At 43.7% G+C, this 22,453-nt stretch overlaps 1 protein-coding gene across 1 annotated transcript in view; it reads left to right on the plus strand.

The window, feature by feature from the left end:
• Positions 1-1,371: 1,371 nt before the first annotated feature.
• Positions 1,372-22,453, plus strand: part of EDIL3 (EGF like repeats and discoidin domains 3) — an 888,147-nt gene continuing 867,065 nt past the window's right edge. Inside the window, exon 1 of the mRNA XM_068247922.1 lies at positions 1,372-1,843. Within this exon, the coding sequence (XP_068104023.1) occupies positions 1,774-1,843 (70 nt within the window). The 5' untranslated portion in view covers positions 1,372-1,773. The remainder of the gene's footprint in view (positions 1,844-22,453) is intronic.

Genomic DNA, 22,453 nt, shown 5'->3' on the forward strand with positions numbered 1-22,453 from the left:
ACAAAAATGCACATGCAATTTTTATGTGCAAAACGCAATAAAACACAACCAAAAGGCATTTACGAAACACAAACACACTCAAAATGCATAAACGCATATGCAGCAAAACGCAACCTTCCACGCAACGCTTAGTGTTCCCAGCCTGAGTGCGCTCTAGTGGCTGCCTCGCAAGTGCTTTGAGTCTGACAGGAGAAGAACGCTATACAAATACTGTAATTATTATTATAATTCAAGAAAGTAGTCAGATTGATATTCAGATCTCACAGAAATCGGATATAGAAGAAAGTAGAGTGCACACACATGCATTTTTTTTCCAATTCCGAGCAGATTCCCGATTATTTTGATTGAAAATGAATCAAAAAGGAGATACACACAGATCGATAGCTTATGTTCCATTTGATATGCTCTATCATGCCCTAACTGCTTCCGATCGAAAAAACAATCACTTTGAGGGTTGAGGGTCGACCAGCTTCCGATCCAGATAAGGGTCAATTTTGAGCTTGGGATCGATCAGCTTCTGATCCAGATAAGGGTCAATTATGAGCTTGGGATCGATCAGCTTCTGATCCAGATAAGGGTCAATTTTAAGCTTGGGATTGATCAGCTTCTGATCGCGATAAGGATCAATTTGGAGCTTGGGATTGTTCTTCTTCTGATCGAGATACAGATCAGTTTTGAACTTGGGATTCGTCAGCTTCTGATCGAGATAAGGATCAGTTTTGAGCTTGGGATCGATCAGCTTCCGATCGAGATAAGGATCAATTTTGAGCTTGGGATTGATCCGCTTCTGATCGAGATAATGATCAGTTTTGAGCTTGGGATTGGTCTTCTTCTGATCGAGATAAGGATCAGTTTTGAGCTTGGGATCGATCAGCTTCTGATCGAGATAAGGATAAGTTTTGAGCTTGACATCGATCAGCTTCTGATTGAGATAAGGATCAGTTTTGAGCTTGGGAGATAAGGATCAGTTTTGAGCTCGGGATCGATCAGCTTCTGATCGAGATAAGGGTCAATTTTGAGCTTCGGATTGATCAGCTTCTGATCCAGATAAGGATCAATTTTGAGCTTGGGATCGATCTTCTTCTGATCGAGATAACTAAGGATCAGTTTTGAGCTTGGGATTGAACAGCTTCTAAACGAAATAATGATCAATTTTGATATTGGGACCAGTCCCTCACAATTATAATTATGTTGGCCAGTCCGGTCATTTTCTCGATCAGAAGTCGGGTGTGAAGTGAACATCGCATGGTGTGTGTAGCAGGCTGTATTAGCGTGCTGCTGCCTTTAAAGCTGGAGCTCTGTGGCAAAGCCCAAGTGAGAAGGATGAACTAAGTCAGCAGGAGGAGCAGGTGTCTGGGCGGTGCGATAGATTCCCTTCTTCCCATTCTCTCTCTCTCTCCCTCTCTTTAGCCGTCTCCTCTTGTCTTTTCATTCTTTCTTCCAGCAGAAGGAGCTGCTTGTCTGAGCAGAGTGCTGGGGACGGCTCAGCAGCAGCAGGGCTGTGTGGCTGACACGCACGCTGCCAGTGTTTGCATACACAGCACTCCGGACCAGCAGCGGCTATAGCGATCGCAGGGATTTGTCTACTGCTGCTGGGCTCATCCCGGATACCGAGCCACCGGCCGCCACTGACTCTCACCACTTTTCTGATCGCATTCGCGGGATCGGATTACTAACACAAGGGGGGATTCGGCAACCTCCATCCTAGGAGCAGGCTGTGGCTCTCCTGGAGGAATCACTTGCGCCACTTCTCCCGCTACTGACCCAAAAAACATGCCCCTGAAAGAGGTCACACGCCTCCTGATCAGCATCAGCTTTTGGGTCCCTCTGCTACTAGTTGAAGGTAAGTGATGCTGGAGGTGCGAGCCGCTGTTTATGGTGCTGATGTCAAGTAAGTTGGTCACCTGGAGACACGTTCTCTGCGGAGCAGCAAAGTGCCCAGCTGGGGATACGCCGCTGGAGCCAGGGAATTAGGGATAGGAGGGATGACGTGATCTAGTCTGAACGCAGGGGAAAGAAAAAAGAAAGCATGATCTTGAAGTGCATTACTTATGTGCCATAGGGAAAAAAACATGATCTTGAAGTGCATCGCTTATGTGCCATAGGGAAAAAAAAAAAGCATGATCTTGAAGTGGATTACTTATCACATGCCATCTGCAGACTTGTGTCTGGTCTGCTCTGTTTTGCAAGTGGTCCTAATGAGATGATAGAGAAAGAGCTTAATTGTAATCCCTATCAGTGGTTAGGAGGATTTAAACATCCACAGGGTAGACCAGGCTCCTATTGGCCAGGGGAAAGGAGGGAGATTTCCCTCCAGGCCACCTCTCATGTAATGATTTAGGTCCAGTGGCTGTGCAGTGCCTGGTGCATTCAGGTTTTTGGATAAGACAATGTGAACCACTAGGCTGGCTAAGGGGAAATACAGAGTAATTAGAGGGTGGGCAAGCTGGTAAATGTACACAGCATGACATGAGCAGAGGGTTGCCTCCTGCAGGGTCCATAGGAAAAAAAAATGGTACTATCTTACCATTGTAAGACTGCATGTGGGCAGCTAGATAAGGTATTAGACAGGTTGAAAAGTTTTTGACAGTCCCTAGACTCCAGGAGGGCTGCTTTTGGCTTGTGTGAAAGATTGGCAGGGACAGGAGTCATATTACAGGCAAGTAGCCTCTGTGTGATGTGGCACTGCGATACAGATAACCTCTCTGCTCCATCTCAGGCTGTTCTCAGTCTCACTCCACTCTTCTTCTCTCCCTCACATTTGCCCCCCCCCCCCTCCCCTAGTGTTGGGTGTGTTTGTCCTCTTGTCCTACAGAAAATCAAAATAAAAGTGCAATCCTGGTAAATCAAATATCTTCTTCTTTCCTCACCTTCAGTTTTTCTCCCCCTCTCTCGTTAGTGCGCTGGTTAAGGGCTCTGCCTTCCATTCAAATCTTGGGTCTTCCTGTTCAGTATGCCAGCACCTATTCAGTAAAGGAGTTCTCGGGCTAGAGTCCCTAACACTACTTACTGAGCCTTTGTGGCTACAGCCCTGATGTGCTTTGAGTCTGCCAGGATAAAAGTGCAATATAACTGTACTTTGTCTTGTCTGTTCTCTGTCTCTCACCTTTTCTCTCCTCTGTCACTCACACACACTGCCACTCACACACTTTGATCCCCCCCATCTTACCCTTACAACTTCAACATCGGTGTAGTGGTGGTAGATCGACAGCCTGTAGCACTGTACTGTATTGAACAGTGCAATGCTTCAGTTTAACAGATTTCATGGTGAAATCTATTAAAAAATATCTGTGTGCAGTGTTTGGGGCGAATCAATCTCTCTTTGATCAGATTAAGATCAGAGAGGGATTGATCTGTTTGCCACATGTGGCAAAAATCTATGCGTGTATGGCCACCTTAATACTTTCCCTGAATTGTATCCCTATTCCCATAATCCTAACCCCTACCCTAACCCTAAATTGACCAAGTGTTAATTTCCCCTAACCTCCTCCATGTTAGATACTTTGACCTAACTATAACTCCTTCCCACTTGAATGCCTAACCCTGATCCCCTGATTTCTCAGTATTCTTAAAACACCTCTTTCCCATAACAAATAGCCCTACCCTAACTTTAAAACCTTGTACACATATATGAGGAATGTCACCCAACATGGATCGGTACTTCTTCTGGAATTAGCAGAGCAGAGATCGTGGAGCCATGAGGGAGGTTGGTGGTCTGGTAATGGGGGGGGGGGGGGGGTGGTGGTATCGGAGATGGAAGAGGGGCACTTTTGAGGGATTAATAGAGATGGTGGTAAAAAGGAGGACATAAGTGTGTAAGTGTGTGTGTGTGTGTGTGTGTGTGTGGGGGGGGGGGGGGGGTGAGCCTTGGGAATTAAGGTGTCTATACATCTGTCCACTTTGCAGCCAATCGACCAAGTCAGATGAAAATCAGTGCCACCACAAATGTACCCAATCAACGATTTGTCTGATTTTGGATTTTGGATGATGCATTTCTACTTTACCTGTCACGCTGTCCCTCGAGTGTCCTTGCTGTATTTCTGCATCGTTTCCCCACGTGACTACCGGCGTAAAGCACGGGGGGCGCATGTGTGATGTCATTTGGGTGGGGGCTGCCATGAAAACGGGCTTATAATTTGTGTTTTCCCCTCAGGCCAAAAGGTCCCAGTCCTCCCCTGGGGCAGACTTTATCCCCCTTTCCCAGTTTGTTTTTTATATTGCAGTGATGTAAGATGCAGCCAGGCTTGGAAAATTAGGCTGGAACGTCTATGAGTCAGTTTGTCCTTTACTTCGTTTGTCCTTTATTATGCAAAGCGACCATCACGCTTCTAACTTTTCCCTTTTTTTAGAGTGTATTGATACAGGCAATTGCATATTCATTTAAAAGTTGCAAATAGAGTATTTAATTGATGCAAGTTAAATTGGATTTCAAAGAAAAATGAAACTGTTGCAGTTAGGGAGTGCTAAACAAAATAGCAAAATACATTTTCTTCTGCAGTTCACAACTTCAGCCTTGCCCAGTTCTCAATTCTAGCCTACCCAGCTCTCAACTCTAGCCTTGCCCTGCTCACAACTGCAGCCTGACCAGCTCACAACTGCAGTCTGACTAGCTCTCAAATCTAGCCTACCCAGCTCTCATCTCTAGTCTGATCCGCTCTTGATTCTCACCTGCTCCGCTCACAATACTAGCCTTGCCCAGTTCTCAACTCTAGCCTTACCCAGTTCTCAACTTTTGCCTGCTCCGCTCACAACTCTAGCTTGCTCAGCTCTCAACTCTAGTCTTGCCCAGCTCTCAACTCTCGCCTGCCCTGCTCAAAACTCTAGCCTGCTCAGCACTTAACTCTAGCCTTGCCCAGCTCAACTCTAGCCTGCTCCGCTCACAACTCTAGCCTGCTCCCCTCACAACTCTAGCCTGCTCCGCTCACAACTCTAGCCTGCTCAACTCTAGCCTTTCCCAGTTCTCAACTCTAGCCTTGCCCAGCTCTCAACTCTAGCCTTGCCCAGCTCTGAACTCCAGAGTTGTAATGTCTGGGCTCTGAACTCCAGATAGTTACTAAGTTGTACAATGACTGTTTCCAGTTTTGAACTCTGAAGACTGGTCGAGCTTTAGCACTAAAACTGCCTTTGGACTTTAAAGCTTGCCTGTACCCAGCTGGCTTGTAGATTCTGAACTCCAAAAAATTAACTAAGCTGTGTACCCAATCTGCCTCTGGGTTTTGAAGTCCAGAAAATGTCTATGTTCTGTGATTGGTCTTCTTCCGGGCACTAAACTCCAGAAGGTAACCACACAATGTCATTAGCCTTCATGTTGGCTCCAAATTATGCAGCATGCTTCTGTGCTCTAAACCAGAGCATGTCTCAGCTCTTTAACGCATCCTTCTCCTATGTTGTGAGTTCCGTTGTTTTTTTAAGCTTTTCACCTTCTGTACTTGTGTTCTGAGTTCCAGGGGGTAAAAACCAAGTTAACTCCAACTTATTGCCTCTGCTTTCAACTACAGGGTAATGGGGTAGAGGGTTTGGGCTCTGAAATCCAGTGTGTGCCTAAAGCCCTATGCTCCTACCAGTGTTTGGGCTCTAAACTCCAAAGGGTCTCTAAATTTCTGCATTACAGTCAGTGCTTGGACAGTGAATGTCAGAGGGTGCCTTAAAGCTTGGCACCACAGTAATTTCTAGGACTCTGGACTCCAGAGGGAGTCTTTGGCTCTGCACAACAATCAGTGCATGGACTTTGAGCTCCAGAGTGTGTTTACAGCTCTGCACCACATCCATTGCTTGGACTCTGAACCCGAGAGGTTGTCTTAAGCTCTGTACTGCAGACAGGGCTTAGACCTTGAACTCCAGACGGTGTCTAAAACTCTGTACTGCAGACAGTGCTTGAACTCTGGACCCCCAGAAGCTCCAGAGGAAGCTCTGCACCTCAACCAGTGCACAAACTCTGAGCTCAAGCCTGCACTAGATTTCTGCCTCCTGAAATCTTTATCTTAACCTATCCCTGAATTTCTCACTTCAGCATGCTCCTGGCTAATTCTTCCCTTGCATCCCATACCCCTGCGTTGTATCTTTAGTTAATGTCGTCCTAGGTGAAGAGTTGCATCCTCCTTAATCTTTCTGGTCTAGCCAAGGTCCCAGTTGGATGTATGGTAGATACAGCACTGACCTGAGTCTGCTACATGTCTGTGTTTCCTCCGCCTGCTGTATATCTCTACATCCCTTCCCGCTACTGAGCTCTGCACCTCTGCTGGAGATCTTCATCTATTCTTGTGGCTGGCATCTGTTCTGTGAATCGAACAGCTCCCTAACTTCTCTTGTTAGGGGGGGGGAAAGGTCTTGTTAAATACAGACAATTCATCATTGCTTGTAGGAGTAGGTCTGTGGATGAAAGGAAGGGACAAGATTAGTGCTTACCAGACTGTGTCGTTCGTTGTCTTTGCCTGAAAGATAATGAAGCCTTTGGGGCTTAAAAAGAGGGAACAGGCACTGATCGGATCTCCCAAATTAATATAAATATCACAGTGGCACAGTGACCACATTCATAAACTGAATCCTATTCTCCCTCGGTGTCCAAGACTGCTCCATCTTTCCTGCATGTCAACCCTTTGCTCCCATGAACACTTCTGATTTAGAACATCTGTATCAATCTGCAAGAGAGAAAACACCATTAACTGAGAGGGATCATCCAGCCAGTCGAGATGCATTTTGTTTATTTGGCTGGTGTGCAGCGTATAGATTTATCTAGCGAGGAAACAAGTGTGCAATCAGTAAAGCCAACATCGCTGTCATTAGATTATAGATTAGAACAAAAAGTCAAAAGGTATCCGGAATAGCTTTAATAAGCACTTGGACTCAGCAAATGATTTTGCTCTTAAGAGACATATTTTCCCGTGCATCTGCAGGTATTGATTGTCCCTGCACTTAGGTCCTGAGATGAAATGAAGTTGAATACCTCACCCAGCCATCAGCTCCTTAACTACTTCCCTTGCATTCACCCTCTTTCTCTCTTCCCCAAATCCCTCTGCTCCTGTAGTTTGGCTGATGAGGGCATCTCCATGTAGGAAAGATGGGTCTTGCTGCAGCAGCAACTGCAGACACACTAATGGGGATGTCCAGCATTTACAAAACAAAAACAACCAGAATTCCATCTTCAGGTGTTATTGGCTTAGTTCAACAAGATAGATAGATTGGAAGATAGATACATTGATCCGCCGAACGATCGCTAGTTTTTCGTTTAAATGGTAAAGCTTCCTGTAGTCAGGGGGTTATATAACCATAACTCAAACAACCAGACAGCCCTGGTTGGTGCTCTCAGCACTTAAACTCTTTAATAAGACCACCAGGCAGACTTTTTGACCTTAGCGATCCCTCGAGAAGTGATTAGGAAGGGATGCATTTGATCTGTTCAGACTGAGCACAATACAAGAAAAAAAGGACTGTAATAAAAAAATGCATTTCATAGCATTGGCTAGCCTTAAAAACTGACTTTTTTGTTTTTATTTTATTTTTTTTTCATTATACATACTGTATCTATATTCCTCTTATATGACATGCTGACAGATGCTACTTCGATCACAGCATATTCAGACAGATGTTATTTTAATGATGCTACATGGTATAAATACAAAGTCGACTTGGTAGATTGGAAGAGGAAAAATGAGCTTCATTAACATATAAACGCTTGTTTTTTATGCAAGCTGGGTTTGCGGTTTGTTTCTGCAACTGTGTGGGTTTATTGTTATGTTTCTAGCTTGTTTGATTCTATTTAGCTACCAGCATCACAGGAGATAGTATAGCGAGAGAGGGGGGGAGGGAGGGAATGTGACTTTCCCCTCTCCTGCATCTCTTCTAAGGCCAGAGGATTAATTTTTTTCCACGATAGGCCCTACCCATAAATCATTTGTTTCTACGTTTTTTAAAATGAAACCAATGGATCAGTCATCAAACTGAATATTGTATTAGCTGATAAATAATTCATCAGCATGGGCTGCTCTAAAAATTCAATAACATTTCGTACGGTTGCAGGAAGCACGTGACGTTATGCAATCTGTCACAGTGGCTAACGCTTATGTCTTAATCCTTTAAGCAAAAATGTACCCCATTATGGTCGAGACAAATTCATTTCTTTCACAGATTGACTTGCTTGGCTAGCTTCAATTCCCTTCCCTATCTGAAATGAACTATTGAAATTGAGGTGGCTCACATTATTCACATGCTGCGAAGCCCCGTCCATCAATTAAATATTCATTTGAAGAAAATTCTACATTTTTATCTTCACCCCCCTTCTCCCCGTAGCACTTCGAATAGTTCAAGTTAGGATCACAGACCGGCATCTCAGGTCGTAGTTACAAATGAAGGGACGTGTTTTTCTCTGTTTTCCCTTTCTAAAAACAAGAGATCAGTTAACGCCTGTACACACTTTCAATTATGATTGGCCAATCACTGACCGATCTTACCCCCTTCATGTAGTATGAGAGTCAACACATGTTGAATATTATGAGCAGATTGTGTAGGTAAACCCTCAAGGCAATCATAACTGAATATGTGTACCAGGCTTAAGTGTGGCTACTTGTGCAAATCGTTACATTTTAGGAGTGCGTACACGCATACAATTTTGATTGGCCAATGATTGACCAATTTTCCCACTTCCATATAGTATGAGAGCTAGCAGATTTTGAAAACTCTGAAATTGTGTAGGTAAACTATCATACTACATGGAGATAATAAAATTGGCCAGTCATTGGCCAATGGAAATTGCACGTGTAAACCAGGTTTCAATCTATCAATTCCATCACCAAAATAAGAAAAGAGCCTGGTACACTTATCAAACTTTAATCTGCCAATAATTAACCAATTTCACCACCTCTATGTACTATGAGGGCCAACAAATATTGGCTACTATGAACAGATTGAACAGGTAAGCTATCATACTACATGCAAGCAGTAATCATTTGTCAATCAAAACTGGATGTGTACTAGGCTTAAAGCTAAATACACACTTTCAATTATAATTGGCCAATCACTGACCAATTTTACCACCGCCATGTAATATGAGGGTTTACCTACACAAACTGCTCATAGTGTTCAATACCTGTTGATCCTCAAATTACATGGAGGTGGTAAAATTGGCCTTAGATCTTTCATCTTCCAAAGACTTTTACCTCATGTGTGTACCTAGCTTTAGTCTGCATAAAGTCTGGTACACGCCATACATTTTGATTGGCTCGTGATTGGTCAGTTTTGCCACTTCCATGTATGTGTGAAAATGACTAGCAAATCAGTATTTGCTTCCTTATGTAAAAGTCTTTCCCCCTTGTCCGTCAGTACCCCAGTTGCTGTACAGGTGTCCCTATGAGTCTCCTAAAAGCTACAGCAGTCTGTTTTTCTAACTACTGCTGAGTTTGCTTTAGTAAAAATCTGCACTTTGAAAAATGAATGGGTTTCACATCATGAGAATGACCTCTTTCCCTAACAGGGAAGCATTTTTTTTTTCCTAACCAAAAGTTGACAGTGACGAAGTTTGGAATGATGGTATCTGATTTTTAAGTGTATTGGAATGCCAGTTTTCTGGTCAACGAGGTGTAAAATTAAATGTCGTCCTTTCTTAAAATGTGTTATTTGCCAAATTACAGAGGCTTCCAGTGCTTTAACATTTACATTAAAGGACTACGGGTAGTTTTCTGTTTTCTTGATGAATGAAAATTGAGTTTTTGAGTTCCCTCTGTAGCCTTATATTTAAATGAAGGTAAATAGTGTGTGTCTTTGTATAAGCAGCCAAACGCTGTGCAGCAGTTACAGATTGAAAAGTTATCTAGGTCTTGCTGCTATCTTAGTCATGTTTCCCAAGCTGAGCTTATGTATAAGTCGGCACTGTTCAGCTAATGAATGGTGTTAGTGATTGACAGCAAGGGATCATCTGGCACCAGGGATTTGGCAGTTTAACGTCTTACCAAAGTATTCCCTAGACAGGTCATGATTTCTTCTGGACACCCTTGAACTTTCAGTGCTTGTGTAAGTCCTAAGCTGCAGATTGCTTATGCAAGTCACAGAGGCTGTGATCTCTGTAGCCACATTGGATTATTGAGTCATCATTACATAGTGCAGTGTGCAATCAGTAAAAAAGAAAGGAGGCTGCAGTAACAATGCACTATGAGCAGCTGGATATACAGTATGTGATCCAGGTGCGATTCACTTGGGTGCTGGGATGGCAGTTCAGCTTCGCAACAGGCTTTCCTGTATTCTGTATCAGTGGTTGTCCTCTGCTGTTCAGCTTCCCATAACCAATCTTGAAGACTAAATCCTGCTGCCAACACCTAGCCTTAAGGTGCCCATTAATAGAACTTCAGAAAGTATTGTATTAACACCCAAGTGTTCCTTAACAATTGCACTATTAATCGTTTTCTTAAAGCAAACTTGTGACTTTAGAAGGAGAGAAAGTCAAATCCTAACCTCGGTAGAGGGAAGACTCTTAATGCAGAGACCCCCAATCCTTCGCTGGGAAGTTCATGGCCGCGCTCCCATCTGTGAACGAATGCAGCTGCGCTGCTCAGGTGCAGGATGCCTCGTGTCTGCGCAAATGCACAGAGCCGCTCGTGGTCAGTAGAAAAAGCCAATTCTGATTGGCTCTGTGCTACTGTTCAGGCACGAGGCGCCATGCGCCTGCCCAGTGCGGCAACACTTGTTTATGATTGGGAGCGTGGCTGCATGGGCTCTTTGACAAGACTTTGTTGAATAGGTTTTGGTGTTCCAGCGCTGGATCGGTGGAAGCGAGGGAGACAGGCTTCCCTCTGCTGAGGCAAGAATCTAGATTGAGTACTTTTTTTCTTGTAGGTACACTTTAGAGAACTGGCTGATCAGCATGGGGTATCTTCTAATAGATATGATCACAGATGGTATCAGTATCGGGGATTGATTGGATCCTTTAATGATCTGGATAATTAAATACAGTATTTACTTTCAATCTGAGTTATCTTCTCAAGAATATGATTGTTTGCTAGAAATTGTACCGATAATGGGCACTATTAGACTCCTCCCTTTATATCAAATCCTTTGGTGCTCGCCTAACGCTAACCTCCCACCCACCATCCTTTCTGAAACCTAACCTCTACCTCCTAACCCAAACCAGTAAAATTACCTCCCCCTAACCCAACTCCTAACATTTACCCTCCCAAATGACACCCAAGATGAACAGTAGCACATGTATGTCCACCAATAAACAGCCACCAACAGACTTAATTAACGGGGCATTCTGCACTTTTAGAGGGGGCATCCTACCTATTGTTTGTTTCTGTCTAATGGGGACAGCCTAAATTATGTGGGGAACCAGGCTTTATTGAATGAAAATCTGCACAATATTTGGGGGCTTTATGCCTAAGGGGGGTTCAAGTTTTTTTGGGAGGCACTCTGCATATAGTTATTTGGGGGACACTTTGCATATTGCTATTTTGGGATCATTCTGGATATTTCTATTTTTGGGTAGTTTTCTTTTATTTATTTTGGGGCCACTGCATATTGTTGTTTTTGGGGCACTCTGTGTATTATTCATGGTGCATTCTGTATATTGTAAGCTGTGGGGCACTCTACATATTCTTTTTTTTTTCCTGTGGAGCACTCAGCACATAGTATTTATTTTGGGGGCTATTTGCATGTTTCAATTTGGGGAGTAATATTTGGTAGGCACTTTGTATTTGTAATTATATTTTGGTTGGAGGCACTGTCTAATTGGGAAGTATTGGTGGACACTCTGCCAAAATACAGTATATTGTTTAAGGGTCACAATTTGCCTAGTTATGCTGCTCATTGTTTTACATTTGGCTTTTGATATCTGCCTAGCATTGCTATCTTTTCTGTTTGTGTTATGTGGATATTACTTGAATTTGTCTGTCATTTGAGACCGGTAATATCCACATGTCCCTAATAATCCACCTGTTATGAGTATTATTTGCATTGCATAATTGATTTTTGTTGTTGTTGAATGTAATCAACTTTTAAATGATACTTGTTATTTGCCTCCCTCCTGCAAGCTATTTTGACCATGCCTTTATTTTGCCGCATATGTCTTTCTGCATGCTGAAGGGAACATGCCTATTGCATTCATGGTATATGGTTTATTTCCCGTGGAGATGTCTTATTTAACAAAAAAAAAATAGGCATAGTGTACGTAGGGGCAATCGCAAAAATTGTATTTGCTAGTTTGGCCCACTAGCAGTCTCAAGCACAATAGGGCTTTTTGGTCTTTTTAAGTCCCCTATACTTAAAGTGAACCTCCAGACTAAAAATCGACTCAGCAGCACTGAAAAGGCTTGGTGTTTCTTTAACAGTTTCACGGCATCAGAACTTTGTTTCTCTTATACAAGCCTCATTTTTAGCTGCACAGAAGAAAACTGCCCGGGCATTTTTCCCTGATGATGTGCAAAGCATGATGGGATTTTTGATGTTGTTGTTCTCGTTCTGCTGTTTTGGTGCAAAATTTTGTTTACATTTTGAAGTTGACATTTGAAGCCTAGCACATGCAGCTGGGAGGGGTTATCAGGACACAGGGCAGTTGGAACTGTGTCTTATGCTCCCTGTCACCTCCTTTCAACCAAAAAGATGGCTGCCCCCATGACAAAGATGGCAGCCCCCATGAATCACAAACATTTGCCTGTTCTTTTAAAACAGGGTGGGTAAAACATTATATTACCTCTCTATTCTAATTAACATAACTAATGTAACTTAATGACAGTATGTTTGTTTAGGCTGAAGTTCCCCTTTAAGTGGTTCTGGGTCACCCTGAGCTCATGGGTGTAGCAATCACGTCGGCGACCCCTGCCATCACAGGTGGGCCCCGGAAGCTTTGGGGGTCCCTCTGCCTCCCTCTCCCCAACCGCAAGTGCAGCTAATTAGCAAAAAACCTCCCGTTCACTCACAAAAAACGTCCCTGCCACCTCCTCCCGCCATGCAGAATAGAGAGTAGTGAGACGTCTGTCATTTTTTCCTGCTTCTAGATGCAGCTTCACAGCAAAACACTCACTGCCGCCATTCGCCGGCCCACAATCATATGACCCTCATGAAGTTCGGGGCCCAAGGGGGCCCCATGCTATAATTTTTGCAGGGGGCCCTATTAAGTCTGGTTACTCCCCTGCCTGGGCTGCTTGGGTATTCTCAAGAAAAGTAAAATGAATCTTGGTCTAAAAAGTTTGGTAATTCTGCACTCTACCAGTGAAGAACAATTGTAGCGTTTGTAAAAAGTTAAAATATTTTTGCCTGGCATTCTGCTTCAGGTATAGTTAAAAAGGTCAATGCTGTCATCTTCCTCTTTATAATTGCATTCTAAAAAAAAGTTTATTATGAATCCTCACAATGATTTTGTATGACCTTATTTGTGTGAATAAAGTTTGGAAAATATGTTAGCAACTACTGTATATTGCAATGGCCTTGTGCGCATAGATGTCCTATTCTTTCTGCAAATTCCATCGCTATTATGCGTATCTAGACATTATCTGTCTGTACTGACTGAAATTTTTAGTTGCTTCTTGTAGACTGTATTTGCAGCTCATATGCAAGAGAAGAGTCGCACACCACTGATGAGGTGCAGGACCAGTACCAAAGTCTATAGAAATCCAAAAGGTCCGCACACTCAGCGTGATTAACCGCTTAAGTACTAGCGGTCTCTGCCCCCTTAAGGACCAGAGACCGCGGGTACAAGAAACGGCGGATAACGCCGAATACTGACGAATCGCCGCACATACCTGCCTCAATCGCCATCCATGCCGCAAGCCGCGAACATCAGCCACCCATTCTGCCATTTCAATGATGGCAAAGTTCCTGTGAGCCGCTTTCATTGGTTCCTGACCCTGCCTATCAATGTAAGCCAACGGGAGCTGCTTACGTTGATAGACAGGGTCAGGAGCCAATGAAATTGGCTCCTGACCCACTCATTGGGCTCTGCCTTTACAGAGATGACAGAGCGAGTGAGCTGCGGCAAGATACGGCGGCGAGATCATCGGGAGCGACGAAAGTGGCGAGAACACGTGACGCCGGTGTATTGAAATCTACGCCCTGGCAGCCTTGGCCAAACAGCAGAGTATTTAGTGGAAGTCTACATATATGCAACGGAACACTGGAATTTTATGCAGAAAACAATTTTGTTTATGGAACAGTATGTTAACAACATACATATTAAAGAGGAACCCCAGGACTTAAAGTAAACCTGAAACAAAGAAAAAAGTTGAGTTTTACTGACCTGCAAGGCCCAGCGCTTCCATTGAGGCAAAAAGGGGCAATTGACTCAGTGCTCTGAGGCCTTCCGCCCCCCCTCCCTCCGGTCTTCCACTGACTGCTCCCTGGGGCCCCTGCACTGTTTTTAGCCTATGTGTGCCTCCATACCCTGGAAGTTTCTGGTAGGAAAATGCTGTGCCTCCTGTGCAGTGACAGAATCAATGACAGCGGCTCTGGTATCCCCACAGTTAGATCAGGAAGAAGCAAGTGCAGGCCACCGATTTGAACAGCAATGTGAGGGCCAGGGGTGGGCACTGGTCTGGGAAGGCTTCCAGCCAGGTGTGTGGCTGGAAAGGGAGCAGAGCAGAGCTAGGCTCGCTGTGTGACCCCACCGGTCATCAGGGCCGGCATGAAGACTCAGCCGGGGCTCAGCACCTGTGGACAGGGCTGGCAGTGGCAGCAGGCTTTTCATCAGCTGCTGTGGTTTAAAGACAGCAGCTTGCAGTTCAGGCCCAAATCTGAATGAATGTAGTTCCTGCTTGCCTGACTGATAGGCGGCCCAGGGGATCTGGGGGCTGAATTTGCTGGGGGGGTAGGGTTACCTTTGCCCTGGGGCCGTATTGGAGCTTCTCCAAGCCCCCTGTAGTCTGTAAGGTCCCTTGTTTTTATCTGGGTCCCCTCTGTTGTTCCTGTACAAAGTCTAAGGGCTATGGCGCATGTGTGGTCCCAGCCCAGCCTCCTCGATCACGCTTCTGTAGTCGGGAATGTTCTGAGCATGCGTAGATACAAGCCTTAGCTAACTGTGCAGGTGCACAACACTCAGTCATGGGAGCATGATCTAGGAGGCCTCGTGCGCAGTAGACTGCCACCTACTGAAAAGATCTTACATTATGAGACATGCTATATGAACTTATCTTCTTATATGTATAAAAATATATAAAACAGCTAACATATCTTCTTTACTAGCGTTAACCACTTCGCATCCAGACCTTGTTTTCCCCTTATTGACCAGAGCAGTTTTGACACTTTAGCGGTGTCCCTTTTTAATCAGCAATAACTTCATCTGTACTCGTGCCACTTAAATTATCTATATATCGTTTTTTTCAAGACAAACTAAGCTTTCATTGGGGGTATTTGGTACAAAGTAAAATGTTCCTCTCTATGCATTTTAATGGGAAAAAGAGGGGAAATTTTAAAAAAATGCATTGTTTCTCAATTTTGACCAATTCCTGTTTGGAAATAAAAAAGTGCGATTGACATAAAAACTGTGCCGCCAGTTAAAGTCGCCCCAGTATAGATATCCAGATGTGTCCCCAGTATCACCGCCTCCCCCAGTATAGTCAGATGTGTCCCCAATATGAGCCCCCCTAGCATAGCCACATGTGTCCCCTGCGTTTGACAGCCCCAGAATAGATTGACAGATGCACCCCCAGGAATAGTGCCCCTCTTTATAGCCATATGTGTCCCCGGATCAGGATTAACCCCATTATGGCCAGATGTACCCCCAGGATTAGTGCTGCCCCCCATTATAGCCAAATGTGCCCCCAGTATATGATTACTGCCCCCCAGTTGCCCAGATGCACCAAATTAGTAAACCCCCTCCCCTTAGTCAATTAGATGCCCCCAACAAATATGTAACCCCCCCTTTTATTTATGCTACCCCCACCCCCCAGGATCGATAGCCAGATGCCCCCCCCCCCCATGAGGCAGCCCCTCCGTGCAGAAATCCTAAAAAAAATCCAACAGCAAGCAGCCTCACTCACCTACCTCGTTAATGCGACTGTCCTGAAGCCCGATCCTCTGTTCTCCGCTCTGCAGTCAGTCGCATATTGCCGGTAACCCGGGTCCCGGCTTGATGACGTCATCAAGCCGGGACCCGGGTCACAGGCAATACGCGGCTGAATGCACAGCGGTGATCGGAGGATCAGGCTTCAGGATCGTCGCAGGAACGAGGTAGGTGAGTGAGGCTGCTTGCTGGATGATTTTTTTTTAACTATTTGGACGCCCAGGGCGGGACAGATGAAGGATCGCTGCAGTTCACTACTGCAGCGATCATTCATGGGAGGGGGGTGGACTTATTTTTCCAAAAGGGAACATGTTCCCTTCCACCAATTAGTATTGCAGCTGACAGTGCCGGAGGGTGCGCTCTGAAGCGCACCCGACCATGCACAGCAGGGCTGCAGCCAGGTCAGTATATCTACGTCGCTGTGGCTTAGAGGGTGCCACAGCTGACGTAGATATACTGTAGTGGTGGGGAAAGTGGTTAATGATTACTTTCAACATGTCAGTGTTATTGTTTTATTCTAACTAGCAGAATTGGGCATAAAGGGTTTCTTTCAAATGTTAACTTAGATTGTTTATGCAGGTCCTTTACTGTAAGTATTCGGCAGCCTGTTCCCTCACCTCTGCCCTTCCCTGCATGACTCCTTCCTCCCTCCTCCCATCTCCCTTTCTTTCTCTTCATAAGAGATGTATATAATTCCTACAGACCCAAGGAAAATGTTACTAACGCACGTCTGTCGGTTGCTATTATTATAACGTTGTAACAAACCCACGGTGTTTCTGAGCTCACTGGCCTCTGGTCTGACTGCCTAGGCATCTAACACTAGCCCACATAGAGAATTCCTCACTAATGACATTACAAGACTTTCCTGGAGAGGAATATTTTTCTCCTACATTATTCTGACATTGTGTACTAGAAATGGAATGCTGCGCTGAGGAGAAGGTCTTCCCACATCACACAGCAGCCAATACATCACAGGGAAAGTATTCTAACAGCCATAACATGTAGCCACCTATTCCTGCAGTCAAATTGACCCGGTGACTTTTTCCCACATACTGTATCGAGCTGAGATTCATCAACCAAGGCGTTTCAGCATGGTGTAGCTGTGCTCCTCATCTCAAACCCATGTGGTATTCTTGAGTAGAGATGATCCAGTTACATAGTCTTAAAGAATACAGAGGCGCCAGCAGAATAAAAGTGGTATCAATTTAAAACCAAATAAAATGTGGGTGGTAATGGTGGGCTTACCTACCCAACAATAGACACAACCACTTAGTATGGTATAATTAATATTACATTTATTTAGTACTCCAGACAAGAAAAATAGTTTGCAACACGTTTCACGGGTCCCAAGCCCACCTCCTCAGGCAAAAAAACATACAAGCAGGAGCAACAAAGCAGTAGTGTATACTTGTGTGGCGCCTCTGTTGACAACGAAGCAGTAGTGTATACTGGTGTGGCGCCTCTGTTGACAACGAAGCAGTAGTGTATACTGGTGTGGCGCCTCTGTTGACAACGAAGCAGTAGTGTATACTGGTGTGGCGCCTCTGTCACAATGCTGAAACGCCTTGTTTGATGAATCTCAGGGGCACCTATAGATACCTATGATGGGCAATGGAACGAAGGGAGAAGTGACAGATGGGCCAGGCAGCACACTTGTGGCTTGATTCGGCAGGGGTTTGTAGGTTCATAGAGGGTGGAGTCTAGGTTGCTAGAACATCTCTGCCTATTGGCTCTTATGATGTAAATCCGCGCCTGCTACAAGGGTAATTGTATTGAGGATAAGAAGATGTGGAGATATATGCCTTAAGGCATTGTCTTACATACAACTGTATGGAGACTACTTGTGCAATTTTGGCAACTTCGGCCACTGCTACAAAACTGTTATATATCATTTCATTTGTTTATTTGTTATGTAGTAATTTTCTGTCATCACCTTGTTTTTGTTGTATTATTGCATTTTGATTAATGTATTATGTTGTTGTGACATGCTAACGTCAGAATAAAAATGCGTAGTAAAAAATAGTAATGTACAGTTGTTCAGATCATAGGCAAGATGCAGCTTTAATTATTTTTGACGTGTGTTGTCTGAGAAGCATTGTCACACTTTAATTTGTCAGAATAGATTCATTTTCTCAGGAAAATCACATATTTTCTACAAATGAGTCATCTTGTCATATATAATGTACGTATCATGCGTGCTCAAGCTGTGTGTGTTCTGTGCATTGGCTTCTGATGTTTGTTGTCTGATGGAGCAAACAGAAGTTTGACAATAGGATTCACAGATTCATCTTGGGCCTACTCTTGACTGCTCATCTTCCTAGATTAAAGGAAAACCATATTAACCTACAACAGCTTTTTTATGGTGAAGATAAAACAATATACTCTATAGATGTTGGTGCTATGACTTCACGACAGTAAGGCTCTTATTCTGGCATTGGGTTTCATGTCATTATAATGTCTACTCCTCTCTGTACTTCCAAAGTACCATGGTTTTGCTAAGTATGTCTCAAATGGGGTTGATACACTAAAGGCTAGTAAAGACGTCCAGCCTGAAGGCTAGTAAAGACGTCCAGCATGCACACAATGACATGACCAACATGACAAACCACACAACCTGACGAACCACAACCAACTCAATTAACATACTGCGCATGCAAGAGGACTAACGAACTACACATTCAAAATAAGTACAAAACTTTGAAACAACTTGTACACACGCACCAACTGTGCACTAACTGCATGATATCAGACCAACATAGATCCAAAGGCTTATACACACATCCAACATGCACACAACCACATGACAAACCTCACAACTTGACGAACCACATGACCTGTACATACACGCGCCTAGACAGCTAAAACAACAAACTTAATTAACATACTGCGCACGCAAGAGGACTGATGGACTACACATTCAAAACAAGTACAAGTCTTTCAAACAACTTGTAAACATGCACCAACTGCATGATATCAGACCAACATAGAACCGCCTATTATCAGTTGCCCATCAAGTTGTTTGCATGCGTACACATGCCTGATTATCATCCAACAGATTTAAAGAGAATCTGTACTCTAAAATTCTTACAATACAAAGCATACCATTCTATTCATTATGTTCTCCTGGGCCCCTCTTTGCTGTTTCTGCCATTCCCTGCTGCAATCCTGGCTTGTAATTGCCAGTTTTAGGAAGTGTTTACAAACAAAAAACATCGCTGCTGCTGCTAACCAGCATGTGATAGGCTGAGAGAAGCTCAGTCTGTGACTCATACAGAGCCTGGAGCTAGCATGCAGAAGGTGTGTATAACTTCTGCCTATCACAGCAGAGCAGCACCTTCCTGCCTGAGCCCACAAAGCTGACAAAGGAAAGAAGATTAGATTATATAACATAACATAGATATTTCAGTGACTGTGCAACTAGAAAAGGCTGCAGTAAGACAGACCACATTAGAACAGGTATAGGAACTTATAGGATAGAAGAAATAATGCTGAAAATGTTGTTTGTTACAGAGTCTCTTTAAATCAGATTATAATCAGGCTAAAGATTGTTCAGTGTATAACTGCCAGTAATACTATTTCAATATTACGATTACTATCACCAGCAGTGTACCTCACATTACACATTTAGCGTGACCAGTGGTTCATGATTAACTCGAGGGGTACTACGGTATGTAGCATAAAGCACGTTATCATAGTAGCGTTCATGTCCAGTGGTTGGTGCTAGTAGCATAACTCGCGGTAAATGGCTGGTGGTAGATAGTAATGGTAATATTGCCATTTGCTGCCTCTGCACAACAATATTACTTAAGGTGACCACTAATGACCCAACCTTTTTCATCCAATCTTACCATTTCTATGTAATATAAGGGAACTGCCTAAATGATCCATTCCATACATTCACTTAATTTATCCTTATACTATATAGATTTGGTAAAGTTGGTTGAAAAACATTGGATCATTAGTGACCACCTTAACAGTTAGTGCAACAACCCCTATGAGATCTACTTAGCAAAACTATGGTGGTAGGAAAGTACAGAGAGAACCAGGCTTTTAATGACATGAATGCCAATCCCAATGCAATTCACTAACCACCATTAATATTAATCTGCGCAGGCAGTGCACGGCAATATTACCGTTACTACTGCCAACTGTGTACCACGCCTTATGCAATAAGTGCGACCCACGGTACATGATTAACGTGACCATTACTGTGGTAACACACATTACACAAGTAGCATAACGCGTGTTACTGCGCAAGTAGCTTAACGCGCGTTAGCAATGCTTGTATTACCCATGTGCATAATGCGCGCTACACTGCTGGCCGTAGTAACAGTAATATTGACAGCGCTTTGTGCATCAACCCCAAAGTCACTCAGTATTTGCATAGCATTGGCATGTTGCATCCCTCCAATGTAAAGATTGGAGATTAGCCAAGAAGGCTTTCTAGTTTGCCAAAATCTTCGGAAAATTATTTTAAAAAAATGACAATTCAAAGTATTTTCACCAAAAAATAAAAATCTCTAGCAAAAATGTGTTTTAGTGGTGAATGTAATTGGACAGATTTTGTAGTGTGATCTCTTGTGATGTCGGTTGGGTGTTGTAAACTCTAGTCAATGAACATTGCTCTGTAAAAACTTGGTGGAGATGTAGCTGTACTCCATTACCAGGACATCTCTGCTTGCTGCATGCAGTAGGACATTTGGAGGTTAAAGTGTCCTAAAAACTTGAATAAAAACCAACATACTCCCCAAGAGACATTAAAAGGAGAGAAAACAATAGGAGTAACAAACAGTCAACCAACCTATGTACTCCATAATTCCATTGCCAGACAATGTGACCTGCTCCTCGTGTCTGTTCCCTCATTTCTCATATGTATTACCTCATAACACGTGGTGTCAGGGGTGAGGAGGGATTGTGGGAGTGTGAGGAGGAGCATGGAAGGACCAGTAGTAGTGAAGACATGGAGCAGGTGAGGTTTATTTAACTTTTCTCAGCTCGAGTCATCTCCCTTGTCTCATTGTACTTCAGGTATCTGTCAGCAATCTCTCCAAGTGATTGGATTGCTCTCCAGGTGGAGGTGATCAAGCTAATTAACACATTAAATGAAGGAGTGGTGTGCAGTCAGAGGTTGACAAACTGTTAATGGTGAAGCTGATGAATGATCACACCTTTCCCACCAGCCATCACCTACATTGATACTGTGTTGAGTAATAATATAGGTGCTAATTGGTTCAGATTGCTCAGATGTAATGACTTGTGAGATGAGATGGCTTTGGGTGTTATAGTGCAGGTGTATCTTCCAGTATATCAGTATGCTTCCATTGGTGGCCTTTTACCTTTTTACTGTACAATACCCCAACTCTCTCTGCTGAGCACCTACCTTTTCATTGGTGCCCTACCTAGTGTGTTCCTACCACCTGCCTTTAGATTTCGAGCCTTTGGCAGGGTCCTCCCCCCGTTTATCCTACTTGATCATGTACCCTCATCACCGTGCACCTCTCCCACTTACTGACTTGACCTTCCTGGTCTCTAAGACCATCATTCCATCTTGTACCCTTGTAAACCCTGGTGCTGTTTGTCACCCTTATTTATCATTGAATGTAACCCTCCTTATTGTCCAGCACTGCGTAATATGTTTCTGCTTTATAAATAAAAAACGGAAGCTGAATTATTCTGCTAGGAATGTGCAGAAGTCAGAATGCTCTCAGAATGATGCTTTTAGCTCGTCCTGTCTGGCATCTATCACGCTGCATAACTCGCTGAGATGTTTATGATATAAACTACAATACTAATTACTGTGCATTCCAAGATGCATATTTCTGTGAGGCAGATTGTTGTCTCACGTTCATGTCTTGATATCCTAGCTTTATAATTAAACCGAAAATGTATTCTGCAAATGAAGGTGGGTGAGAGATCAGGGCTGACGTCGCTTGAAAGGTTCATCTGCAACATTCATCTGAACAAAACCAAGGGAATTCTGTACATGTGAAGTGGTCCCCGGCGGGGAAGGTTGACCAGTAAAGGTTGCTCTACACACCAAGCAAATTAACCTCCTTTGTTTATCACCAATACTCTCTACAGATGGCTGTGATTTACCCCCTGACTTGTCCAAGGTCAGGGGAATTCCTTTTGAAATTAATGCACTCTTTTCATCCGCCCGCTCGGTAACTGAGCATAAGCCGTGTTTTCTCTGAAGCTTGAAAAACTGAGGAGATCGAAAACATGAACAGGAAATGCATTCAGTCAGATGAATAACTTGATTTCAAAATAAATGCAACACATACATTTGTTTGCCGTTTGCCTTGTGGCTGTCAGGTTTCACTGAAGGAACGTGGATGTAGTGTCAGACTGGGAAGTGGAAAAACTGGAGGAATCCACTTGCTGGCCAAGCAGCAGTAATCATGTGTTGCTGTTCACAGTGAAGACTTTCTGCAGGTTTCTATTGGGAGTGATAACACAGGGTTACTGCTGCTTGGC

Source organism: Hyperolius riggenbachi, chromosome 1 (genome assembly GCF_040937935.1).
Source record: "Hyperolius riggenbachi isolate aHypRig1 chromosome 1, aHypRig1.pri, whole genome shotgun sequence".
Taxonomy (NCBI): Eukaryota; Metazoa; Chordata; class Amphibia; order Anura; family Hyperoliidae; genus Hyperolius; species Hyperolius riggenbachi.